The sequence below is a fragment of the Gorilla gorilla genome, chromosome 2, assembly GCF_029281585.2.
Source record: "Gorilla gorilla gorilla isolate KB3781 chromosome 2, NHGRI_mGorGor1-v2.1_pri, whole genome shotgun sequence".
NCBI lineage: Eukaryota > Metazoa > Chordata > Mammalia > Primates > Hominidae > Gorilla > Gorilla gorilla.
Genome location: NC_086017.1, coordinates 133791636 through 133811312, shown reverse-complemented (window position 1 = coordinate 133811312; position 19677 = coordinate 133791636). Strand labels below are relative to the sequence as shown.

The 19677-nt window shown below is 48.1% G+C and overlaps 1 protein-coding gene across 5 annotated transcripts in view; it reads left to right on the top strand.

Annotated features, from left to right (window-relative positions):
* SEMA5B (semaphorin 5B) overlaps positions 1–19677 on the top strand; it is a 121191-nt gene that overhangs the window by 64147 nt on the left and 37367 nt on the right. For all 5 annotated transcript variants that reach the window (XM_004036183.5, XM_055383810.2, XM_055383812.2 and 2 more), the window contains exons 2-3: positions 3219–3380; positions 15817–16020. In XM_004036183.5, coding sequence (XP_004036231.3) covers positions 3257–3380; positions 15817–16020 — 328 coding nt within the window. In that variant the 5' untranslated portion in view covers positions 3219–3256. The remainder of the gene's footprint in view (positions 1–3218; positions 3381–15816; positions 16021–19677) is intronic.

The following is a 19677-nucleotide window of genomic DNA, read 5'->3' as shown; positions in this document are numbered from 1 at the left end:
AGGGATTTCAAAAAATGCAAGCATTTAAACATGGGAAAAATTTCACATAAATCCAGATGTGCAGATCTTCTTTAAAAATAGGCAGGTCTGGGCCTGTGTCCTCACACAGCAACAGTTAGCTGGTGGAAAGTAGAGCTGCGTAGCTGGTAGCTGTCCTACCCAGAAGAAACGTGTGTCCTCCCATCCTCCTCTCCCCCCACCCCACATACTTGGCTCATATGTCACATGTCACTTGCCATCCCATCTGGGGTTGGGATCCACTGAGGTACAGGTGCCACGACTTGACAATGGGTTGCCTGTAGGAGAAGACAGAGAGGAGAGCCTGAGAATGTTGAAACGTGAGTCAGGATATTTGGGGAAATTGTAGGACCAATGACAGAAATGAGGAACATGGGAGGAGCAGGTTAAGGGAGAAAAATGGCAAATTTATTTTGGGCAGGCTGCAGTAGTGATGCCTGGATGACATGGAGACGGAGGCGGCCTGGTGGTCTGGAGTCCGGAAGAGAAGGGCTGGCAATCTGCGGAGCTAGTGGGGCAGGGGTGGAAGTGGAAGCCCTGGGGAGAGAGGGAGGGAGGGAGGCTGAGACCACCCAGTATTGGCTACAGTGAGAGAAGAGGGAATTGAGGATAGAAACTTTGAGAACCACACATTTGGGAGAAAGAACCAGAAAGAAAAGTTAGGGCCAACTGAGAGGGTAGAAAGAACCTGGACTGTGTAACAACAGAGAAGTAGAAACAGGGTTCAATATTTTTATGGCACCTTCCTCTATATGATCTGTTTTAATGCCCAAGTGATATTTCCAGAAAGCCAAGGGAGTCAAATGTTCTGCTCCTCCTGATGCCCCGTGTTCTCTGTCTCCCTTCTTATCTGCTACAGCTGGCTCTCCAATGACACACAAAATCAGCCACTTATATCACAGCTTTTTAACCTCTTTCAGGCCATTTGGATTTTATCTCTATTAACTTTAGAATAAAATCAGCCACTTATATCACAGCTTTTTCTGTTTCTTTGTTTTTTTTTTTTTTGAGTCAGAGACTCGCTCTGTTTTCCAGGCTGGAGTGCAATGGCACAATCTTGGCTCACTACAACCTCCGCCTCCTGGGTTCAAGTGATTCTCCTGCCTCAGCCTCCCAAGTAGCTGGGAATACAGGTGTGGACCACCACACCTGGTAACTTGTTTGTTAGTAGAGATGGGGTTTCACCATGTTAGTCAGGCTGGTCTCGAACTCCTGATCTCAAGTGATCTGCCCACCTCGGCCTCCCAAAGTGCTGGGATTACAGGCATGAGCCACTGCACTCGGCCAGTTTGGATTCTTATCTCTAATAACTTTAGAAGGAAAGGCTTGGTCTGTAATTGAAAGTTTCATTAGCATCCCAGAAATGACCTGCTAGGTAAGCAATAGCCCCTGGTGCTGTCTGCTCATCTCCTTGAGTGTGTAGGAGGGATGCAGCTTCTGTGACCAACACAGACACACACACGACTCTTTGCCACCCTGAAAAGTCTCTGCTCTCTGTGAGTGGCCAAAAGAATGGGGCTTTGGGGTCAGAGTGCCCTTGGGCCAGATCGGACCTGTAGCCACCCATTGTGACTTTTCCCTCCTCTCTAGCCTCCCTAGTTTATACACGTGTCAAATGAGAGTAAGGGTGGTGTGTGCATTAAATAGGATAATTTTCATGGGGGGTCAGGGGGTTGGGGAAGCTGGGGCAGAGTCTGAGCCCATCACCCCAGTCTGTGGTTCTTTCTGTCTCCCTCTGACACCACCAGCACAGAAAGCAAGGCAGCAGATGTTACTGGTCTCACTTCATTTCCATAGATTTACAAGCATCCCTTTATGTGTTACTGAAAAATTGGGTGTAAATCCTATTTTAAGAACACAGTGGAACTCATTACTTAAAGAACACTTTGGAAAATCCTTTTGGGAAGTGAATAATGATCACCTTGTGTGCCGATGTTGATGAATTTCTTTTTGTTGGAGTGCAGTTCACCTGGAAGGTCTTCCCGCAATCTCCCCTTTCCATTTTGTGGCCATCCTCTTTCTCACGGGACAGACCCTGTTCTCCTTTCCTGTGCCTGTCATTTCCACATCTCTGCTCCTCCCTCTCCACCACCCCCCGGGCCTGCATGTCGGGCTTCCTGATGTTCCTCCAGCAGTAGCTCCTTCTTCCCTGAGACCATGTGGCCATGACTTGCCGGGATCCATTTGCTGGCTGCTACTCCTTCTTCAGAAATTCAGTCACAGATGAGTCTCTGGATGCCAGAAATGTGTTTGCCATGTGGGAATGACTGAGCGGGAGTCCCTAGGGTGAGTGTGGCAGGCAGAATAATGGCTCACCAAAGATGTCCATGTCCTAATCCCTAGAACCTGTGAATATGGTGCCTTACAATGCAAAAGGGAATTTGCAGATGTGATTCAGTCAAGGACCTTGAGGTAGGGAGATTATCCTGGATGATCTAGATGGGCCCAATGTAATCACATGGATCCTTAAAAGTAGAGAACCTTGCCCAGCTGTGGTCCACGGGAGAGGCAACAGTGGAAGAACGGTTAGAGATTGCAATGTGGCTAGCTTTAACTATGGAATGTGGGCAGCCTCTAGAAACTGAGAAAGGTGAAGAAATGGATTCTCCCCCAGAGCCTCCATTGAGGAATGCAGTCCTGCTAATGCCTTGATTTTAGCCCACTGAGACCCATGTTGGACTTCTAACCTATAGAAGCTTAAGGTAATACATGTGTGTTTGAGGCCTGGTGTGGTGGCTCACGCTTGTAGTCTGTTTGTAGAGAGAGAGGCAGGAGGACACTTTGGGAGGCTGAGGCAGGAAGCTCTCTTGAAGCCAGAAGTTCAAGACCAGCCTGGGCAACATAGTGAGATCATATCTACAAAAAATTTTAAAAATTAGCCAGGTATGGTGGTGCAACCTGTTGTCCCAGCTACTTGGGGGGCTGAGGCAGGAGGATCTTTTGAGCCTAGGAGGTCAAGGCTGCAATGAGCTGTGATCATGTTACTGCACTAGAGCCTGGGCAGCAGAGCAAGACCCTGCCTAAAAAAAAAAAAAAAGTTTGTTTCAAGCCATTACTGTGGTGATTTGTTAAAGCAGCACCAAGAAACAAACACAGCAGCAACCATGTGGTCCCTGGGGCAGTCTGGCCTATATCTGACCTCATCTCTTTTGCCTGGTTCATCATGTATCCATGACTCACCCAAAATTCTCCCCCTTCAGTGAGTGGTTCCAGCTGGTGCCTGGCCTGTGTCTCTTGGATGCCCTGTGGCTTCACTCCGTCTCCTGTTGCCCACCACCTCGTCCCTGGGCCGCCTGATACTCCAGCCCAACAGCTAAGGTGTGGATGGACAGTAGGGGGCTGGCTTCTCTCACTGGTCAGGGGTAAGTGTGCCCAGGGGAGTGTGGGGGGCTGCAGCAGGTACCAGACTGAGGGGAGAGCAAGGAGAAGACCCCCTCATCTGGGGCATCATCAGCATACCTCCTAGGACCTCAGTCCACTGTATTTGAGCAGCTCTTCCTTTTTAAAAATTGTGGTAACATATATATAACATGAAATTGGCCATTTAACCCTTTTTAAGTCCACAGTTCAGTAGTATCAGGTACACTCACATTGTTATGCAGCCATCACCACCCTCCATCTCCAGAACACTTCATCTTGCAAAACTGAAACTGTACACCCATTAAACAATAACTCCGGCTTCCTCCCGCCCCAGGCAAGCACCATTCTACTTTCTGTCTCCGTGGATTTGACTACTCTAGGTACCTCATATAAATGGAATCATGCAGTGTTTATCTTTTCGTGGCTGGCTTACTTCACTTAGCATAATGTCCCCAAGGGCCATCCATGTTGCAGCATGTGTCAGAATTTCCTCCTTTTATAAGGCTGAATAATATTCCATTGTATATATCTTTCCCATTTTGTGTATCCATTTGTCTGTTGATGGACACTTGGGTTACTTCTGCCTTTTGGCTATTGTAAATGATGCTACTGTGAACATGTGTACAAATATTTCTTCGATATCCTACTTCTGGTTCTTGTGGGTATATACCCAGAAGTGGAATTGCTGGATCATATGGTAATTCTATATTTAATTTTTTGAAGAACCGCCAGACTGTTTTACATAGCGGCTGTACCATTTTACATTCCCACCAACTCATTTTAACTATTTTCAAGTATGCGGTTCAGTGGCATTAAGTTCATTCACACCGTCCTGTAAGCATCACCACCATCCATCTCTGTAGGAGCTCTTTGAATTACAGAGAACTAACTCTCTGGATGTGAAGAAACTTACTGGGGGAAGTGAGTAGAAATGGGCCCTCCCCACAAAGATTTATGCTGAGCAACTGAATTGGTGCTGGAAATCCCAAGAATATCCAGGCCTTTAGTTGGATTTGCTGCCTGTTTTTGAGTTGTGGGCATGTTTTCAAACGCAGTTTTCATTTTATGCAGCAACTGAATATCTGATAGTGAAATGTTTCCACGGAGAGAGCCTGCCCAGGGGGAGGAGGAAAAGGAGGCTGCTCTAATGAATAGATAAGCTTGATTTGCGTCTGGCGACATCCTTAGCATTTAATTTCAGCAATTAAAGTAGGCAAGTCTCCTTTGTTTTCTTTTTCCTTGCAAAAACAATAAAACATTACAGAATGTTTGGTAAATAAGAAACAAAATCCTACTCATGATATTACCTTAGTGAAACCACCACCACCTTTTGTAATGCTAATCTGTGCAAGGCATGAACCAAACATGCTATTCACCTTATTTCATTTAAGCCACACTGCTACTCTGTGAGGCAGGGCTCTGGTTCTCCCCGATGGCTGCATGCTCTCTGTGCATGCATTTGGTCCATCTTCCTCCACATGCCTGTCTTCTACACAATTGCCCTCACGACGTTCACACTTTGTTTTCCCAAGTGGTGTAAACATTCTTGTTATATTCTTGTTTTCATTCTTTACCCTGTGTTGACTTACTCTGTTTGTAGGAGCAAGACCAGTCTCTATGATCACAAATACAGAAGATTATAGACCATGTTTATGAGATTTTCGCCATCTGCAAACATTCCCTGGAGTGTCCTGGGCTCCACCTACATGGCTATGTCAAATAATGTCATTTTCTAAATGGCTGTGTCCTGTGTGGTGTGCTGGCATTGAGTAAGGGGCAGACTCATGAGCCCGACTGCCTGGGTTTGAATCCAGCTTTTACCAGTTTGACCTCATGCAAGTTACTTTTAACTGGTCTGTGCCTCAGTTTTCCCATCCACGAAATGGCGATGATTACAATACCCGCCTCACGGGGTTATTGTTTGGATTAAATGGAATAATATAAACAGCATAGACCACTTCTGGGTACACAATAACATGGTTGTTATTGTTGTTGTCACTGTTACTTAATCCTACTATTACTTAGTCTCTGCCACGAGCTCCCTGCCCAATCTTGCTGTCTCCTCCCATCCTCAGTTTCTTCATCTATAAAGTACAGTGCTGAACCATGTAATCTGTGTCAGAGCCCTTCTTTTTAAACTTTTGGTCATCACCTTGTTCCTTTTATCTTCCCCATTGCAGCTGGAGGGATGTGGGTGGGACTGCAGGGAGGACTGCCGAAACACTCATGACACACATGCGTGACTTGGAGGTTTCTAGGAATATATGGAGGAGAGAAGAACTCAGCCCAGATTGCAGAAAGCAGAGGCAGGGGATGAAGTTGCCCCTGGGAGAGGGCAAGGGGGTGGGGGTAGGAGAGGCTCCCCATACCCTCCCCTCCAGATTTTAGAGCTGAAAAGTGCTAGGAAGGCTTTCCTCCCTCTGCCTTGCCTCTCTGGTCCAAATCTTCCCTCTGGGCTCCAGTCCCCCAGATGGTCTAAAAGGGAAGAAAAGAGGAAAATCCGTATCAAATCTGCTCTATTCAGAGCAATGGGAAGGCATCTGCATCTCAATCTTATCTTTGTGCTGAGTTGGGCTAAGCTTGGCCCCACAAGTGGTGAGTGACGTGTGGGTGGGAAGATGCCTTCACTGCCCCCACGGAGAAGCCCACTGCTGGGCCACCATACTTGGTGGCCCTGGGCAGGGGCAGGAGAGGGCTGCCCCCACAATGCCTTTCCCTTCCTGCCAAACTGCAGACAGTACACATTCTTCCCTGCTCTTGGTTTCCCCTCTATTTCCTCTTCTTTTATTTTCCTTCTCTTTTTCTCCCCCTTTCCCAGGCAGGCAGCCAAGTGGAGACTTTGAATGGAGGCAAGGATGGAGGGGACCTGGGGAAGAGGACCAGCCTGAATCACCTTCCCCAAAGGTCCTCATGGACTGAGCTGGAGGTGGGGACTAAAGGAAGCGTCGCCTTTCTTCCCACCCACCCTGGCCCCTGGCTGTCAGGCCTGGGCTGGTGGAAGCTGCCAGGTGGCTGTCATTGCTCTGGGCTTGGGGCTCCAGAGTCTGCCCTCTCCATCTGGAACTTCTAGAATTTGTTTCTCTGGAGCCATTCAGGACCCGGGAAAAACTGCCTCCCACAGCCCAAATTCACAGGAGGCTGGTGTGCAGCAGGAAGTCAGCTTAATAATTAATAGCCAGAAAGCACTCTCCCTAGTAAGGAAGCCAACTCAGAAAACCAAATTAAACTGGGAGGGCTGCTTGGAGAGCACGTGGAGCCAAGGCTGTGGAATGCAACGATAGGGCTGGGGCCAGTTTGTCTTCCAGGGAGGATGGTGAGTGTAGCAGCCCAGGGTGTGGGCTTATGCAGCAGACAGTCGTGGATTTGAATCCCAGCTTCACTGGCAGTGGCAGGGGGACCTTGGGCAAGTGCCTCAGCTTCTAGAATGATGCTTATGTGGGCACCTCTCAGCCTTCTTGCAAAGCTGCCGTGAGATCTTGCAGGGAAAGAGCTTACTTAGCACAGTGCCTAGCATGCTGTCAATATGCTCCAGGCATTTGTACTCAAGCCCTCATCTTTTAGGGTTGTAAGTTGTCTTTTTCTTCCTGATGACACCCTTTCATGGTTTTTTTCACTAAAAAGAAAAGAAGTCTGAGGTTACCCTGGAGAGGACCTCCTTGTCGGCCGCAGTATGAGTGGCCGTGCTGCTTCTGCCTGGGTGCAGCTCTGTGGGCCACACGGCTTCCAGCCTGATCCCTCATTCTCCCTGCTTCTGTCTGGAGCGAAGCCCCGCAGTTGGATTGGGGAATTCTCCACAAGGCTGCAAATGGGGCTGAGATCCAGCTGCATTCTGGGTGCAAGACCAGCTTCCCAATGTCTAGAGTTGCCCTGCTGACAAATGGCCTGCTCTAATCCACCTGTCCCCTTGCTCACTGCCACCAAACTTCCCAAAGCATGCACGGATCTGACCACATCTTTCTACTGTCCCAAACTATCCACAAATCCTCCTCTTCAGCAGAAGGAAAACTCCTGAATCTTTAGGTTTGTGCTCAAGTCTCACTGTGATTTGGCCTCGGTCCTGCTTTCCAGACTCATCTCCCTCTCTGCCTCTCTCCACCAGCTTCTCCAGATTGTCCAAGGATAGGCCAGGGCCAAGTCTGTCCCCTGCTGTGCCCTCTGTCTGGAATGCTCTTGGCCCCTGATGGCTGGGGAAGCTCCACCCTTGTTCCCTTCAAGAGAGTTCCGCCTTCTACATGAGGCCTCTTAGACACCCGCCTGACTGCAGCCCGTCACCCGCTTTCCCAGGACGTTTTTTCCCTTTTAGGGCACTCACATCAGCTGCTTCCCGCTGCTCTACCCATGCGTCTGTCTTGCTGGACGTTGCAGGAGAGCGGCCCGATGCATCCTCGTGCTGAATGGAATGGTCCCAGTGCAGCAACTCAGCTGCTACCCACCCCAGGGTGGTCTGGACAATCCCCTCTCTGAAAACGGGGGAGGGTTCAGTTGTGCAGGGGGCACCTGTTGGGAGACCGGTTTGCGCTCTGTGGGGGAATTCAGCTTTGATACACACTCTCTTAGCCTCTGTCTCCGTCATCCTTCGCCCCTGAGCAAAGGGCACCGGTCGCTGTGTAGCTGCAGGCCTCTTGATTGCTCCGGCCTTGGCTCCTGCCCCCACTTCTCTGCGCTCCTTCACTGTCACTCGCCAGTTTCACTCACCCCCGCTGTTACAGCAAACCCTCTTCCTAATCTCTGTGCTGGGAAAATGAGCCCAGGAGAAGTCCCATACAAGGCGGGGAGGCCTCAGGGGGTGTATGCGTGGGCGTGCATTCCCTCACACACATGCGTGTGCATTCACACGCCTCCAGGCATCATTAGAGTGACCCCAAACCCAGAACCCACAGGAAACTGGGACAGCAGCGTGAGAGAAGGCAAGAGAAGCTCTGGCCAAAGATTTGGGAAAATGCTTTCTTCACTGCTGAAGATTTCCCAAAATAGCAGGAGTAGGCTGGTGCTGCATCTCCCCTCCCCCACTCCTAGAGCACCCTGCCCCAGCTCCAATGCCAAGCAGGCCCGAGGCAGGGCAAGGCACTGGCCTTCTGTGCCCCCTTCCCTATCCAGACCCGGGGCCATGGGTCGCTGTCTGTGCTCACTGGAGACATGTCTCCTCTCCTCTTTTAGACTAAGCTCCTTGAAGGCAAGGATCATGCTTTTGTCTTGTGAGCCTCCCTCCTCCCCGCTTTCTCATCTATACAGGGCCCAGCACATAGTAGGTGTTCAGTAAATGCTCAGTGAAGTATTATATAAATGAATGAACAGATACTTAGGTAACTAGTGGAATATGTTTTACATATACTAGTAAACTAATATTAATGGATTTCATAAAGAGCCTACTCGGTACCAGACTTAGTTCTGGGTTTATCAAAGCATTCTCTCTAACCAAGAAGCTATTAACCTTATTTCACAGGTGATGAAACCAAGGTTTGCAACCAGGTAGGGCAGCTCCCAAGCTCAGGGCTTTCTATGATACTATACAACCCTCGGGATAATTGGATTGGCTATGCACTGCTGGTGGGGAAATTCTGGAATTATTTTAACATCAAATCAGACAGGCGTGTTAGAAACAGAAATTTCTGTTTGTCTTGGGAGTATTTGGTTGTATGTATGAGAAACCAAACTGTATGGGGTAGGAATTATATTTAGTTAATATAATTGAGATGTGAAAAGCAAGGGCTTAAACTAGGTAAGACTGTATTATTCGCTAATAATAATAGCACTTATACAATGCCTACTTTGTGGCAGATGCTGTTCTAGGCCTGTTAGATAAAAATAACTTATTTCATCTCCACAACAGCTGTGAGCTGCGTGTTATTATTCTCCCCATTTTGCAGAGAAGGAAACGAGAGACACAGCAAGCATAGGAAAGGAGTCTGGAGGTAGACAGAACGGAGCTAGCTCCATCTTCAACATCCCAGGTTCCACCTACCTTAGCATATGGCTAAAGGTCACGTCCTTTGTTTTTTTAGAGACAGGGTCTAAAAAAAAAAGAAGAAGAAGAAGATGATGATGACTACTCAGGTAGGCTCAACACCTGTAATCCCAGCATTTTGGGAGGTTGAGGTGGTAGGATAGCTTGAGTCCAGGAGTTTGAGACCAGCCAGGGCAACATAGTGGACTCTGTTTCTACAAAAAAAAAAAAAAAATTGCCCAGCCTGGTGGTATGTGCCTGTAGTCCCAGCTACTCTGGAGGCTGAGGAGGGAGGATCGCTTGAGCCTGGGAGGTTGAGGCTGCAGTGGCTGTGATCATTCCACTGCACTCCAGCCTAGGTGGCAAAGTGAGACCCTGTCTCAAAAAAAAAAAAAAAAAAAAAAAAAGATGACCACCCCACAGGGCCCATATTTATCTGTTCCAGTTTCCCCTACAAAGACTGACTTGATCTGCTTTGCAATCCTTAGCATATGGCTAAAGGTCATTTACCAGCTGCAGATGGCTACTGTGGCACCATTCCTCCTATCTGCCAACCACTCTGGAAAAAGGGAAGCCCTCTTAGAGCATGTCCCTGTAAGCCCCACTGACAACCTCCTCATTCATCTCATGGGCCACCTCTTCCTGAAAGACTAGGAAAAGTTTTGAGCAGGGCAGGTTGCTTCCTGCCCTCATGAAGCAGAGGCTCCTTTAGAAAGGAGGAAGGCGAGGACAGACTGAGGAGGCAATGCCTGTTGGCAACTCCTAGTCTGACACAACTCCAACGGGATTAAGTAAAAATGGGAAATTTTATTACAAGGGTCTGGGAGTGGGGGTGGCTCACGGAAGTAGAATGTATTTAAACCTCAGGAAAGGGCTGGAACTGGGAACTGGAAAGCTGTCAGCATGCCTCTGTCTCCTGTCACTGGTCTTTGTCTTCAGATTGTCCTCAGCTCACATGGCAGGTAGCAGATAACCGCCCCACGGTGGGCACAGAGGCTCATGCCTGTAATCCCAGCATTTTGGGAGGCTGAGGGATTACTTGAGGCCAGCGGCTTGAGGTTACAGTGAGCTATGATAATGCCGCTGCATTCCACCTGGTTGACAGCAGAGTGATATCCCGTCTCATAAAAACAAACAAACAAAAAAACAGAAGAATATGACCACCACACACATTTACATATTCCAGTTTCCTCTATAAAGACTGACTTGACCTTGGGGGTTCACACACCCACATTGCTGTGGGAGAGACCTGAATTGTCTGTTTTGATCACATGACCATCCTGGTATAAGCAGCTATGGCTGGGATGGGGACCCCATGGTACATATGAGGCTGCTGGGGCCTACCCCTTTGACCATAAATGGAGGGGAGATGATTTCCATAGATGGGGAATTCTTGGGAGTTGGGAAGTCACCTCCCAATTCTAGAACTCGCCTCGAAAAGTCAGACCCCATAACATTTCCAGTGATATGGGAACCAATCACTCTTCTTTTTTCAGTATGATACCTGCAGTGGTGCTGAAATTTGCAAAGCTGCAGGCATAGACTCCTTGCTCTTGCCTCACCTGGAGCGAAGGTAATTGAGTAGAGGAGATCCCAGATCTAGGCCCTGTTCCATCCTTTCCCCACCCGTCATGTCCTGTCCTTCCCTTCTCTCCTGAAACAGCAGACAGACGTGCTGTGCTGGGGCCCAGGTGGACACGTAATATTAATCTAGCAATTACTGATTCAAGAGGGAGTTGGAGGACATATTTACATAAAAATCATAATGAGAATGGAACTTCTGCTGCAGAACTTAGGTACCTTAAGGCCTGGGGTTCAGGGTAGGAGAAGAGGCCCAGGAGAAGAGGCTCCTAATTCGGGCCCCTGGAGCTCAGGATCTGGCCACATAGAGGGCTAGGCCTGGGGCTCTGAAGCTGGTGGTCAGACCTGGGGCGGGGAGGCAGAGAGGCCTGGGAAGGGAGCACAGGTTAGCGGGAGGGTGGGAAAGAGTGAGGGGAGAGGAGGGCAATTGTCCTGGCACCTTGGCTGTTCTTAGGGGCTGACAGGAGAAAAGCCCCAGCTAAGGGCTAAAAAGCTGTTATTTGCATATGAATTGAGTATCCCTAATGAGGTGTTCTATCAGTCAGGGTCCCCCCAGGAAACAGATGACATACTCACTTGGCGCAATGCGAGGGCAGTTTAATAAAGGAACTGTTTACAAAGGTGTAGGAAGGGGGTTTGGGAACCATACGGGATAACTCCCTGTGCAGTACTCAGGGGCTGGTAAACAAGGAGGCGGTACCACCCCTAGTTCTGAAGGGAGGGCAGAGGGAGCAATTTCCTTCCCAAGCCTGGAAGCAGACGAGTTCTGGTCTGTTGAGGGATGCAGCTGTGCTCACTCTGCTGCCTTCTCCTCCCTCTGTTGGCCAAACCCAAGCAGGGCCTCCTTGGATGCAGTTCCCCCACATCCATCCACGTCTCCGCTGGCGCAGAGCAGGGACGAGGAGAGCCAGGGCAAATGTGGAGGTGCAGGCAGAGGGCATCCAGCATAAGTGTCAGAGGGCAAAAGGAAGTGCTCCAGTCCCTGTTCCTCTTTCCCCAGAGCACCAGAATAACTCATGCTAGTTGATCACTCAGTGTCTGCCAGGTACTGCTCTAGGCCTTTTAAAGGTAATAACTCCTTTCCTCCTCACAACTGCTGAAGAAGTTGATGTTGTTATTATCATCCCCAGTTTGGAGAAACTAAGGCAGAGAGAGGTTAAGTGTTTTTCCCAGAGTCACACAGCTAGCAAGGAGGAGGACTAGGACAAGGCCTTGGGTTGTCTGGCTCCAGAGATTTGGCCTTGCCCTTTGAATCCCTCTTCCCCAGCCCTGTGGCCTTGTTTGAGGGGCCAGGGGTCAATGTCAGGAAAAGGGGTTGGTGGGCTCTAAGGATGGACAGCACGGCAAAACCCCATGCCACAGGATGGGCCCAGGCTAGCACTGAGGAGAAATTCCATGTGAGTGACGGTGTGAAAAATCATTCAAGGGAGTAGGTTTGGACCAAATCTCCCTTCCAGAGGGTCTCTGCTAAGAGGAATGGTTAGGCCCTTCTGGGGAGGAGCAAAGTATGAACGAGTTTGAGCCTGAGGATAAGGGGATCAAAAAGGTGCTGTGGGTCCTAATTCCCTGTGGGGTGCAGACCAGGGAGGGAGTGGGGGGAGAAGGGGCCAGTTGGGTGCTCTGGCTTCGTGCTGTTATTTCCTTGGAGGCTTGCAGCCATTCAGTGATGGGTATTATTCCATTTCACACACACGTGAAGAAACTTATGCAGGAAAAAAGTAATCCTACTGTAATTTTCCAGACCTGGAGTAAGGTAGGGGCAGTAGGAAGGGAAGAGAGAGGAAGGGTTGGGGCAAAACTCTTAGAGCAGGAAGGAGCCCCAGCCCTCTAGTCCTCCAGCTTCTACCCTGGGAGCTGCTCATCAGAATCACCTGGGAATTCCATACCTGCCAGCCCAGGACTCTGCCCCCTCAGGGGGATGATTCTGATTCACCCCAGCTCCTGTCAGGGATCCCTAATCTAGTTCAACCTTTCATTTCATTGCTGAAGAAAGTGACACCAAGGAGGTCACTCTGGGTTAGAGACCTTTGCGAGACGTAGGGTCAGCGGGGCTTGGTGACATGTTAGACAGACTAGCGAAGGAGAGAGGAGGTGGAAGGCAACAAGTTAGACAAATGTTAGGGCTTTGCCAGGAGTTTTAGTGAACCCAAACTAGTTGTTTAAAAGTCTCTTAAATCTAAAAACTTTATTGAGTAGCCAATATGTTTACCTGGTCACAAATGAAAATAATATAAAAAGGTATTTACTGAGAAGCCTTGATTCCCATTTTGCTACTTATAGATAACCTACTAAGATTAGTTTTGGTTTATTTTTCTAGTGTATAGCAATGCTAATATAAGCAAATATAAATACATATGTTCTTATTTTTACTGTCTTATTTTCACAAAAGTTACCATGCTATTAAGCTGTTCTGCACCTTGCTTTTTTCACTTTTTTGATACGGATATTTTTCCATATCAAAACCTAGAGAAAGCCTGGGCAGCAGAACAAGACCCCTCCACTTACAACAGAGCATGCCCCTCCAGCCAGGCATGATGGTGCATGCCTGTGGTCCCAACCACTAGAGAGGCTGAGCTGGAAGGATCGCTTGAGTCCAGGAGGTCAAGACTGCAGTGAGCCATGATCGTGCCACTGCATTCCAAGCTGGGAGACAGAGCAAGACCCTGTCTCTCTAAAAATAAAATAAAATAAATGGAGAAAATCTTCACACATTTTAACAGCTGCATAATATTCCATTGTGAAGATACACCCTAGGTTATTTGGTCAATCTCCTGTTTCTGAATATTTGGTTGTTTTCTGCCTTTCTGTTCTTTCAAAGGATGGCACAATGAACAATCTCGTTCGTAAGTCACTTTGCACATGTGCAGGTGCCTCTGTGGTCTGTTTTTGCCTCTCAACTATCTGTGAAGAGGCAGGTTTGATTTTTCAATTTACAATCTGTCACAGATGGATACTTACGTAAAATTCAATAAAAGTAAATTACTAGAGAAATGAATTGAAATAAAACATGCAACATACAAACCTGAATATTTTGTTATTAGATTCAATACACATAAAATTACTCTGTCAAATTATTGTAAAGATTTTTAAACACTGACTCTCAAATCTCTGCATTTCTGTGACTGTGGAGTTGTTCCAGTGTGTGAATTGACACTGGTTTGTGGAACACACTTCAAGGAGAAAGAGTGTAGACTCAAAGAATTAGGTTGCTAGGTCAACGGGTAAATACATGGGTGGTTTTGCCAGATATTGCCAGGATCACCCCACAGGGATTGTGCCATCTTGCACACCCCAACCCCTACAGTAGTATATGGTAGTGGCCCTCTCCCCACTGCTTCACCGAAAGACTGCAGCAAGTAACTTGGATTTTTGCTAAACCGATAGATGAGAAGTGGTATCTCAGTCTATGTTTTAACTTGTGTTGCTCTTGTTATGAGTGAGGATAAGTGTCATTCATATTTTAAGCCCCTGTTTGTATGTACACTCTTTGCCTATTTTTCTACTGGATTGTTAGTCTTTTCTTTCTTGATTCCTAGAAGTTCTATAATCGCCCGATGAATTCATCTTGCTCACTGTCCAGAAAAGCCAATGCATTGAGAACAGCGGGTTTTTGCAATAGAGAAAGAACTTAATAGATGCAAAGCCAGCTAAGCAGAAGGACAGGAGTTTATCATTATTCAAAGCAGCCTCCCCCAAAATTTAAAGGATAATTTGGGGAGCAGTGGGGCTAGGGAGTGGAGAGTACTGATTGGTTAGGTCGTGGATGAAATCACAGGGAGTTGAAGCCTGTTTTCTTGTGCTGAGTTCAGTTCCTGGGTCGGGGGGCCACAAGGTCAGATGAACCAGTTTATCAGTCTGGGTGGTATCAGCAGATCCAACAGAATGCAGGGTCTGAAAAATACCTAGAACACCAATCTGAGGTTTTACAATAATGTTATCTATAGGAGCAATTAGGAATCTTGTGACATCTGGCTGAATGACTCCTGAGCCATACTGTCTTATCCTGTGGCTGATTTGTTAGTATTACAAAGGAGATCTGATCTCCAAGCAAGGAGGTGGTTTGCTTTGGGAAGGGGCTGTAATCTTCTCTGCTTCAAAGTTAAACTGTAAACTAAATTCCTTCCACAGTTAGCTTGGCCTGGGCCTAGGAATGAGCAAGGGCAACTTGCAGGCTAGAAGCAAGATGGAGTCTGTTAGGTCAGATTTCCTGCACTGTCATACTTCTTGCAAAGGCAGTTTCAGTTCTTTATATATTAGGAATATTAGTCTCTTGTCTGTGATATGAATTGCAAATATTTTTTCTAGTTTGTCATTTTCCTTATGATTTTGATTGATGTTGTTTTTGGGGAGAGGAGGGGGAAGTGCAGGTGTTTGTTTTTTAATGTAGTCAAATTTATCTATCTTTTCTTTGATGGCTTCTGGATTTTGAGCCATGGTTTCCCATGCCAAGATATAAAGGATCCTGCCTGAATTTTCTTCTAGTATTTTTATGATTGTTATCCTTAACATTGAAATCTTTTGTCTATTTGAATTTTTTCCTAGTATATAAAGTATGAGTTATGGATCCAGATTTATCATTTTACAAATAGCTACCCATGGCCTCAGCTCCATTTATTAAAATCCCTAAGATACTACCTTTATCATTAAAACTAATTTTAAACCATTTTGGGATCATAAATAGAAAAGGCACTATAATTTGTCAGTTTTGTACAGAATGCTATTACAAGGGAAATTAGCTTTCAGGGAATGATCTATATCTTCGCATTTACTAGAGCAGAGCAAACTCTGAGTAACATAAATACAATAGAAATTTATTTTTCAAATCCTGTGGGGGCACTGTAACCACAAGGAAATTGAGGGAAGTGGGCCCAGTTGGAGGGAGCGCTTGGTGAGACTGAGTGTTTACGTTGCAGGTCTTCTCCCCTGTCTGCCTCCCGGAGCTAGGACTGCAGAGGGGCCTATCATGGTGCTTGCAGGCCCCCTGGCTGTCTCGCTGTTGCTGCCCAGCCTCACACTGCTGGTGTCCCACCTCTCCAGCTCCCAGGATGTCTCCAGTGAGCCCAGCAGTGAGCAGCAGCTGTGCGCCCTTAGCAAGCACCCCACCGTGGCCTTTGAAGGTAAGAGCTGCTTCCTACTTGGCCCTGTCTTGCAATGGCCGTGTCCTGAAGGACTTAGGTCAGACCTTGGCAGGATGTTTCTGGCTGTTGGATGTCCTTGGGATGTTCATTAACTGCTGGGTCCCGGGGTCCTGAGACTCTTCCTCTGGTGCTGGATGTTTTAAGAAGGATGGGCAGCAATGGGCTGGAGGGGTCTAATTTTTGTCTCTCAGTAATTTATTCAGGCCCTTCATGCATGCCAGCCTGGGGCAAGGGGAGTCTTTTGCTAGAAAAGGAAGTTGTGGATGCCCTGGGTGGGGGTGGCCAGGGGTCTCAGCATGACTCATGCGTTAGGAGGTGCCTGGAGATCTCTGGAAAGCTTCCTTCTGCTCTAAGGGGCTGCAGGGATCCCTCTCTTTAGGGTCTTGGGAAACCCCGGTGCAAGGGCCCTGGTGACTCATAACTCCTTCTATTTGTCAAGGGAGGGTATGAGAATGTCCTATTAAAGTGTTTCCCAAACTGGGATCTGTAAATCACTGGACATATTCCAATGGGTCTGTAAATTCTTGATAAGAGTTTCTAAAATTAGTATATACATTCTAATACTTGCTAAAGAAAAAAACAAAACACAAATACCAGAGCATCCCAGACATTCTCTCATGATCTATTACCCAGTTTGGGGGGGTCATGGTTGTGTTACAGTCACATTAGTACTTCTTGAACCACCACCTACTTGGCAGCTCACACTGGGATCTGCAGATGTAGTCTCAGGGGTTCCTAGGTTCTTAAGTTTGATGGACACTGGCAGGTTTCCTCCTCATAGTAACCCTGTTGGGGAGGCAGTGCCAGGAGATCGTCACTGCCTTTTACAGATGGGAAGGCCTAGGCATGGTGGGCCAGAGAGGCTTGTCAGAGCCAGTCCTCAGTTCTGGGCTCCTGATTCCACGTGCAGTGCTCTGTCCACTGCCCACTGCAGAGCGATCCGTTGCTCTATGCTCCGGTGGCCCATACAGGAGGACATGCAGAGCCCCATCCTGCAGGAGTGGGTGGGGTACGATGGAACCCAGCTGGAAAAATCAACCAATGAGGCCTAGGATTTGAGAGGTGGGAGAGGCAGTATGCATGAGAGTCTGGGGGTGTTGTGGAAGGGTGGGATTCCCAGCTGTGGGTTGGCTCCTCTCAGGGAGGAAGGTTTCCAGCTGTCTTCTCGGCGCTGTCTTGTTTGAGCTGGGATCCAAGGCTTTGAAGGCTTAAGTGGATTAAAGTGAATTAACAATGTCCTAAGCCTGCAAAATGCGTGCACACCCTCAGACTTCTGATGGCTCCTGGAATGCTGGTGGCTGTCACTGAAGAGGACAGAGGGGGACAGAAGGAGTGGATTCTTAGGACTAGCCTCCTCACACTGGGGCCTCTGTGGCAGCTCCTAATGAAACATTTCCTCCCAGGGGCTTTGTTGGGGGCAATATTGGCCTGGCTGAGTCTGGGGGCAGGGACATGGAAGGAGAGCTGGGGAATCCCTGTCTCCCGACCAGGCAGGTCTCCATCTGTGCAAATTGGGTTGGGGGAGGAAGTCAGAGAGGTGGGAGATGTCTTCTGTGTGTGCCTGGGTTCCTTGAGACCATTTTTGACCCTCAGGTATGCATTGAATGAATCTGACTTCTCGCCCCATCCTCCTGCAGAATGAAGGAATGCGCCCCTCCCCTTCCCCATTCTGACAGCTTTGAGTTTTCCTATCCGTTTGCTGAATTTTTATTGGGCCCTGCTTTGTGCCAGGCACAGAAGCGGATGCTGTGGGGCCTCAGAGGTGAACAAGAGTTTTCTCTGCGTACCTAATGATCTCGTATTGTTGGTTAAAAGTCACTGCCTTTGGTCCCTCAGCCCAGCTGGTACTGGTTCTGGTCTTGGACCAGGACTGGTTCTCTTATGTTCCCACATCCCTTAGCACGGCTGAGCACACAGTAGGGACTCAATTCACGCTGGGCGAAGGACTGTGCTCTGGGGATGCTGTGTTCAGGAGAAGTTGCCCTAATCAAGGACAGCACCAACCCCAGCCTCCAAGCCCCCTAGGATGTTACACTTCCTTTCTGACCAATCTGTAGGCTGCCAGCCTTGTAACTGTGAGTTTCCCTCTCCCCTGACACCTGACTGAGCTGTGAATAACCCCTAAATACCCTAGAGGAGCTGCCAGTCACAGAATCTGACTGCTGTTTTTCTGTTTTGTAAGGCTAAATTTTCCCCTGTGGGTTTCTCTTAAGGGGGGCCAAGCTGTGTTTCTCTTCAGCCTGCATATTCTCTCATTTGCCAGTGTTACCTTTCCAGGCAGCAGGAGAAGCCAGCCTGGACTTAACACTGGCGGTGGTTAATCCACAAGGTGGGTAATTGAATTGACTATAATTAAAATCACAGGCGCGTCATGGAGAATGTCTTTTTCTCTTAAAGTCACCGTCCAAAGCCTTTGCCGCACACGGAGCTCGGAACGTGCTTGGTGTTTTAAAGACAGCCTTCCCTCTGGTCCCCTTGGCCTGTTTAATACGAGCAGGCTGGTTCCCTTCTCAAGGCCCCCCCAGGATCCCTGTGCTATGCCCGGCTCCTTCTCTCCCCACTTCCCCCATCCCCCTTGCCCATGTGGGTGAGGGCTGCTGGGAGAGGGACGGAAACTGGAAGAGGCCACCACCCTCCATGCCCCCACCCCCACCTCCCCATTTTTATCCCATCTTCTACCCTGTTTCCTCTTCTTTTCCCCTCCTCCCCAAGAAAGGGCCTAAGTGAAGACTGAGCTGGGAAGTCCCCAGATGGAGTATCTACTGCAGACCCGTCATGCCACCTCCTCCCTCATTTAGCTGCCTACATCTGGAATGCCCTTGTTGAAAGGGAAGGAGGGAATTAAGGTGCTTGCTGCTGTTAGGGAGCACCCAGTCTCATAGGGACAGGGAAGACCCTGCCCTACACACACAGAAAATATTTGAACACATTCAGAGTGGTCAAATACACCATAACATACAATGTGAATGGAATGGAAAGAGTAGAGAGAATGTGGAGCAAAATAAGATCAGGGTGGAGAGGTTGTAATCCAGGAATGCTTCCTGGAGGAGGAGGATGCTTGGTTTCATTTCTAAGGTAATATAATATTTATCCAGGATTTCTGAGAGGTCAGCTAAAAACCTAACCCACCAGACTCCAGATCCACTTCTTATCCTATATTGTCCAAAAGCCATCGTGACTACATGACAATTCTTGCCAACCTATAGTCACCAACCTATAATCACCTGCTGGGGGCAAAGGCAGGCCCAAGGGGTTTGCTTCATTTTGCTGCAGAATTTCTTTCTTCTTCTTTTTTTTAATCATGCCTATCACAGTTTTCTGAAAAACATCCAACTCACAAAACCTCCAGTTCTCCAGGGAGCGATTAAGTGTTTGCCTGTCGTGCAGAAATGAAGGGCTGCTTTTACTCTGTAGTGGAGGGATAATGAGCAATGATTTATTTCCTTTGGATTACACACACACAGATTCTCTCTCTCTCTGCCTCTCTCTCTATCTCTCTCTCTCTCCTGGCCCTTCTGTGAGTCAGTTGCTAAGGCACTGTGGGGAGAAAGCACAGTGCCTCCCATTACCCTGAATCTTTACCACCATCGGCATGAAAGTTCCTCTGCTCCATGGCTCTCTCCTTACTGCGGCCAA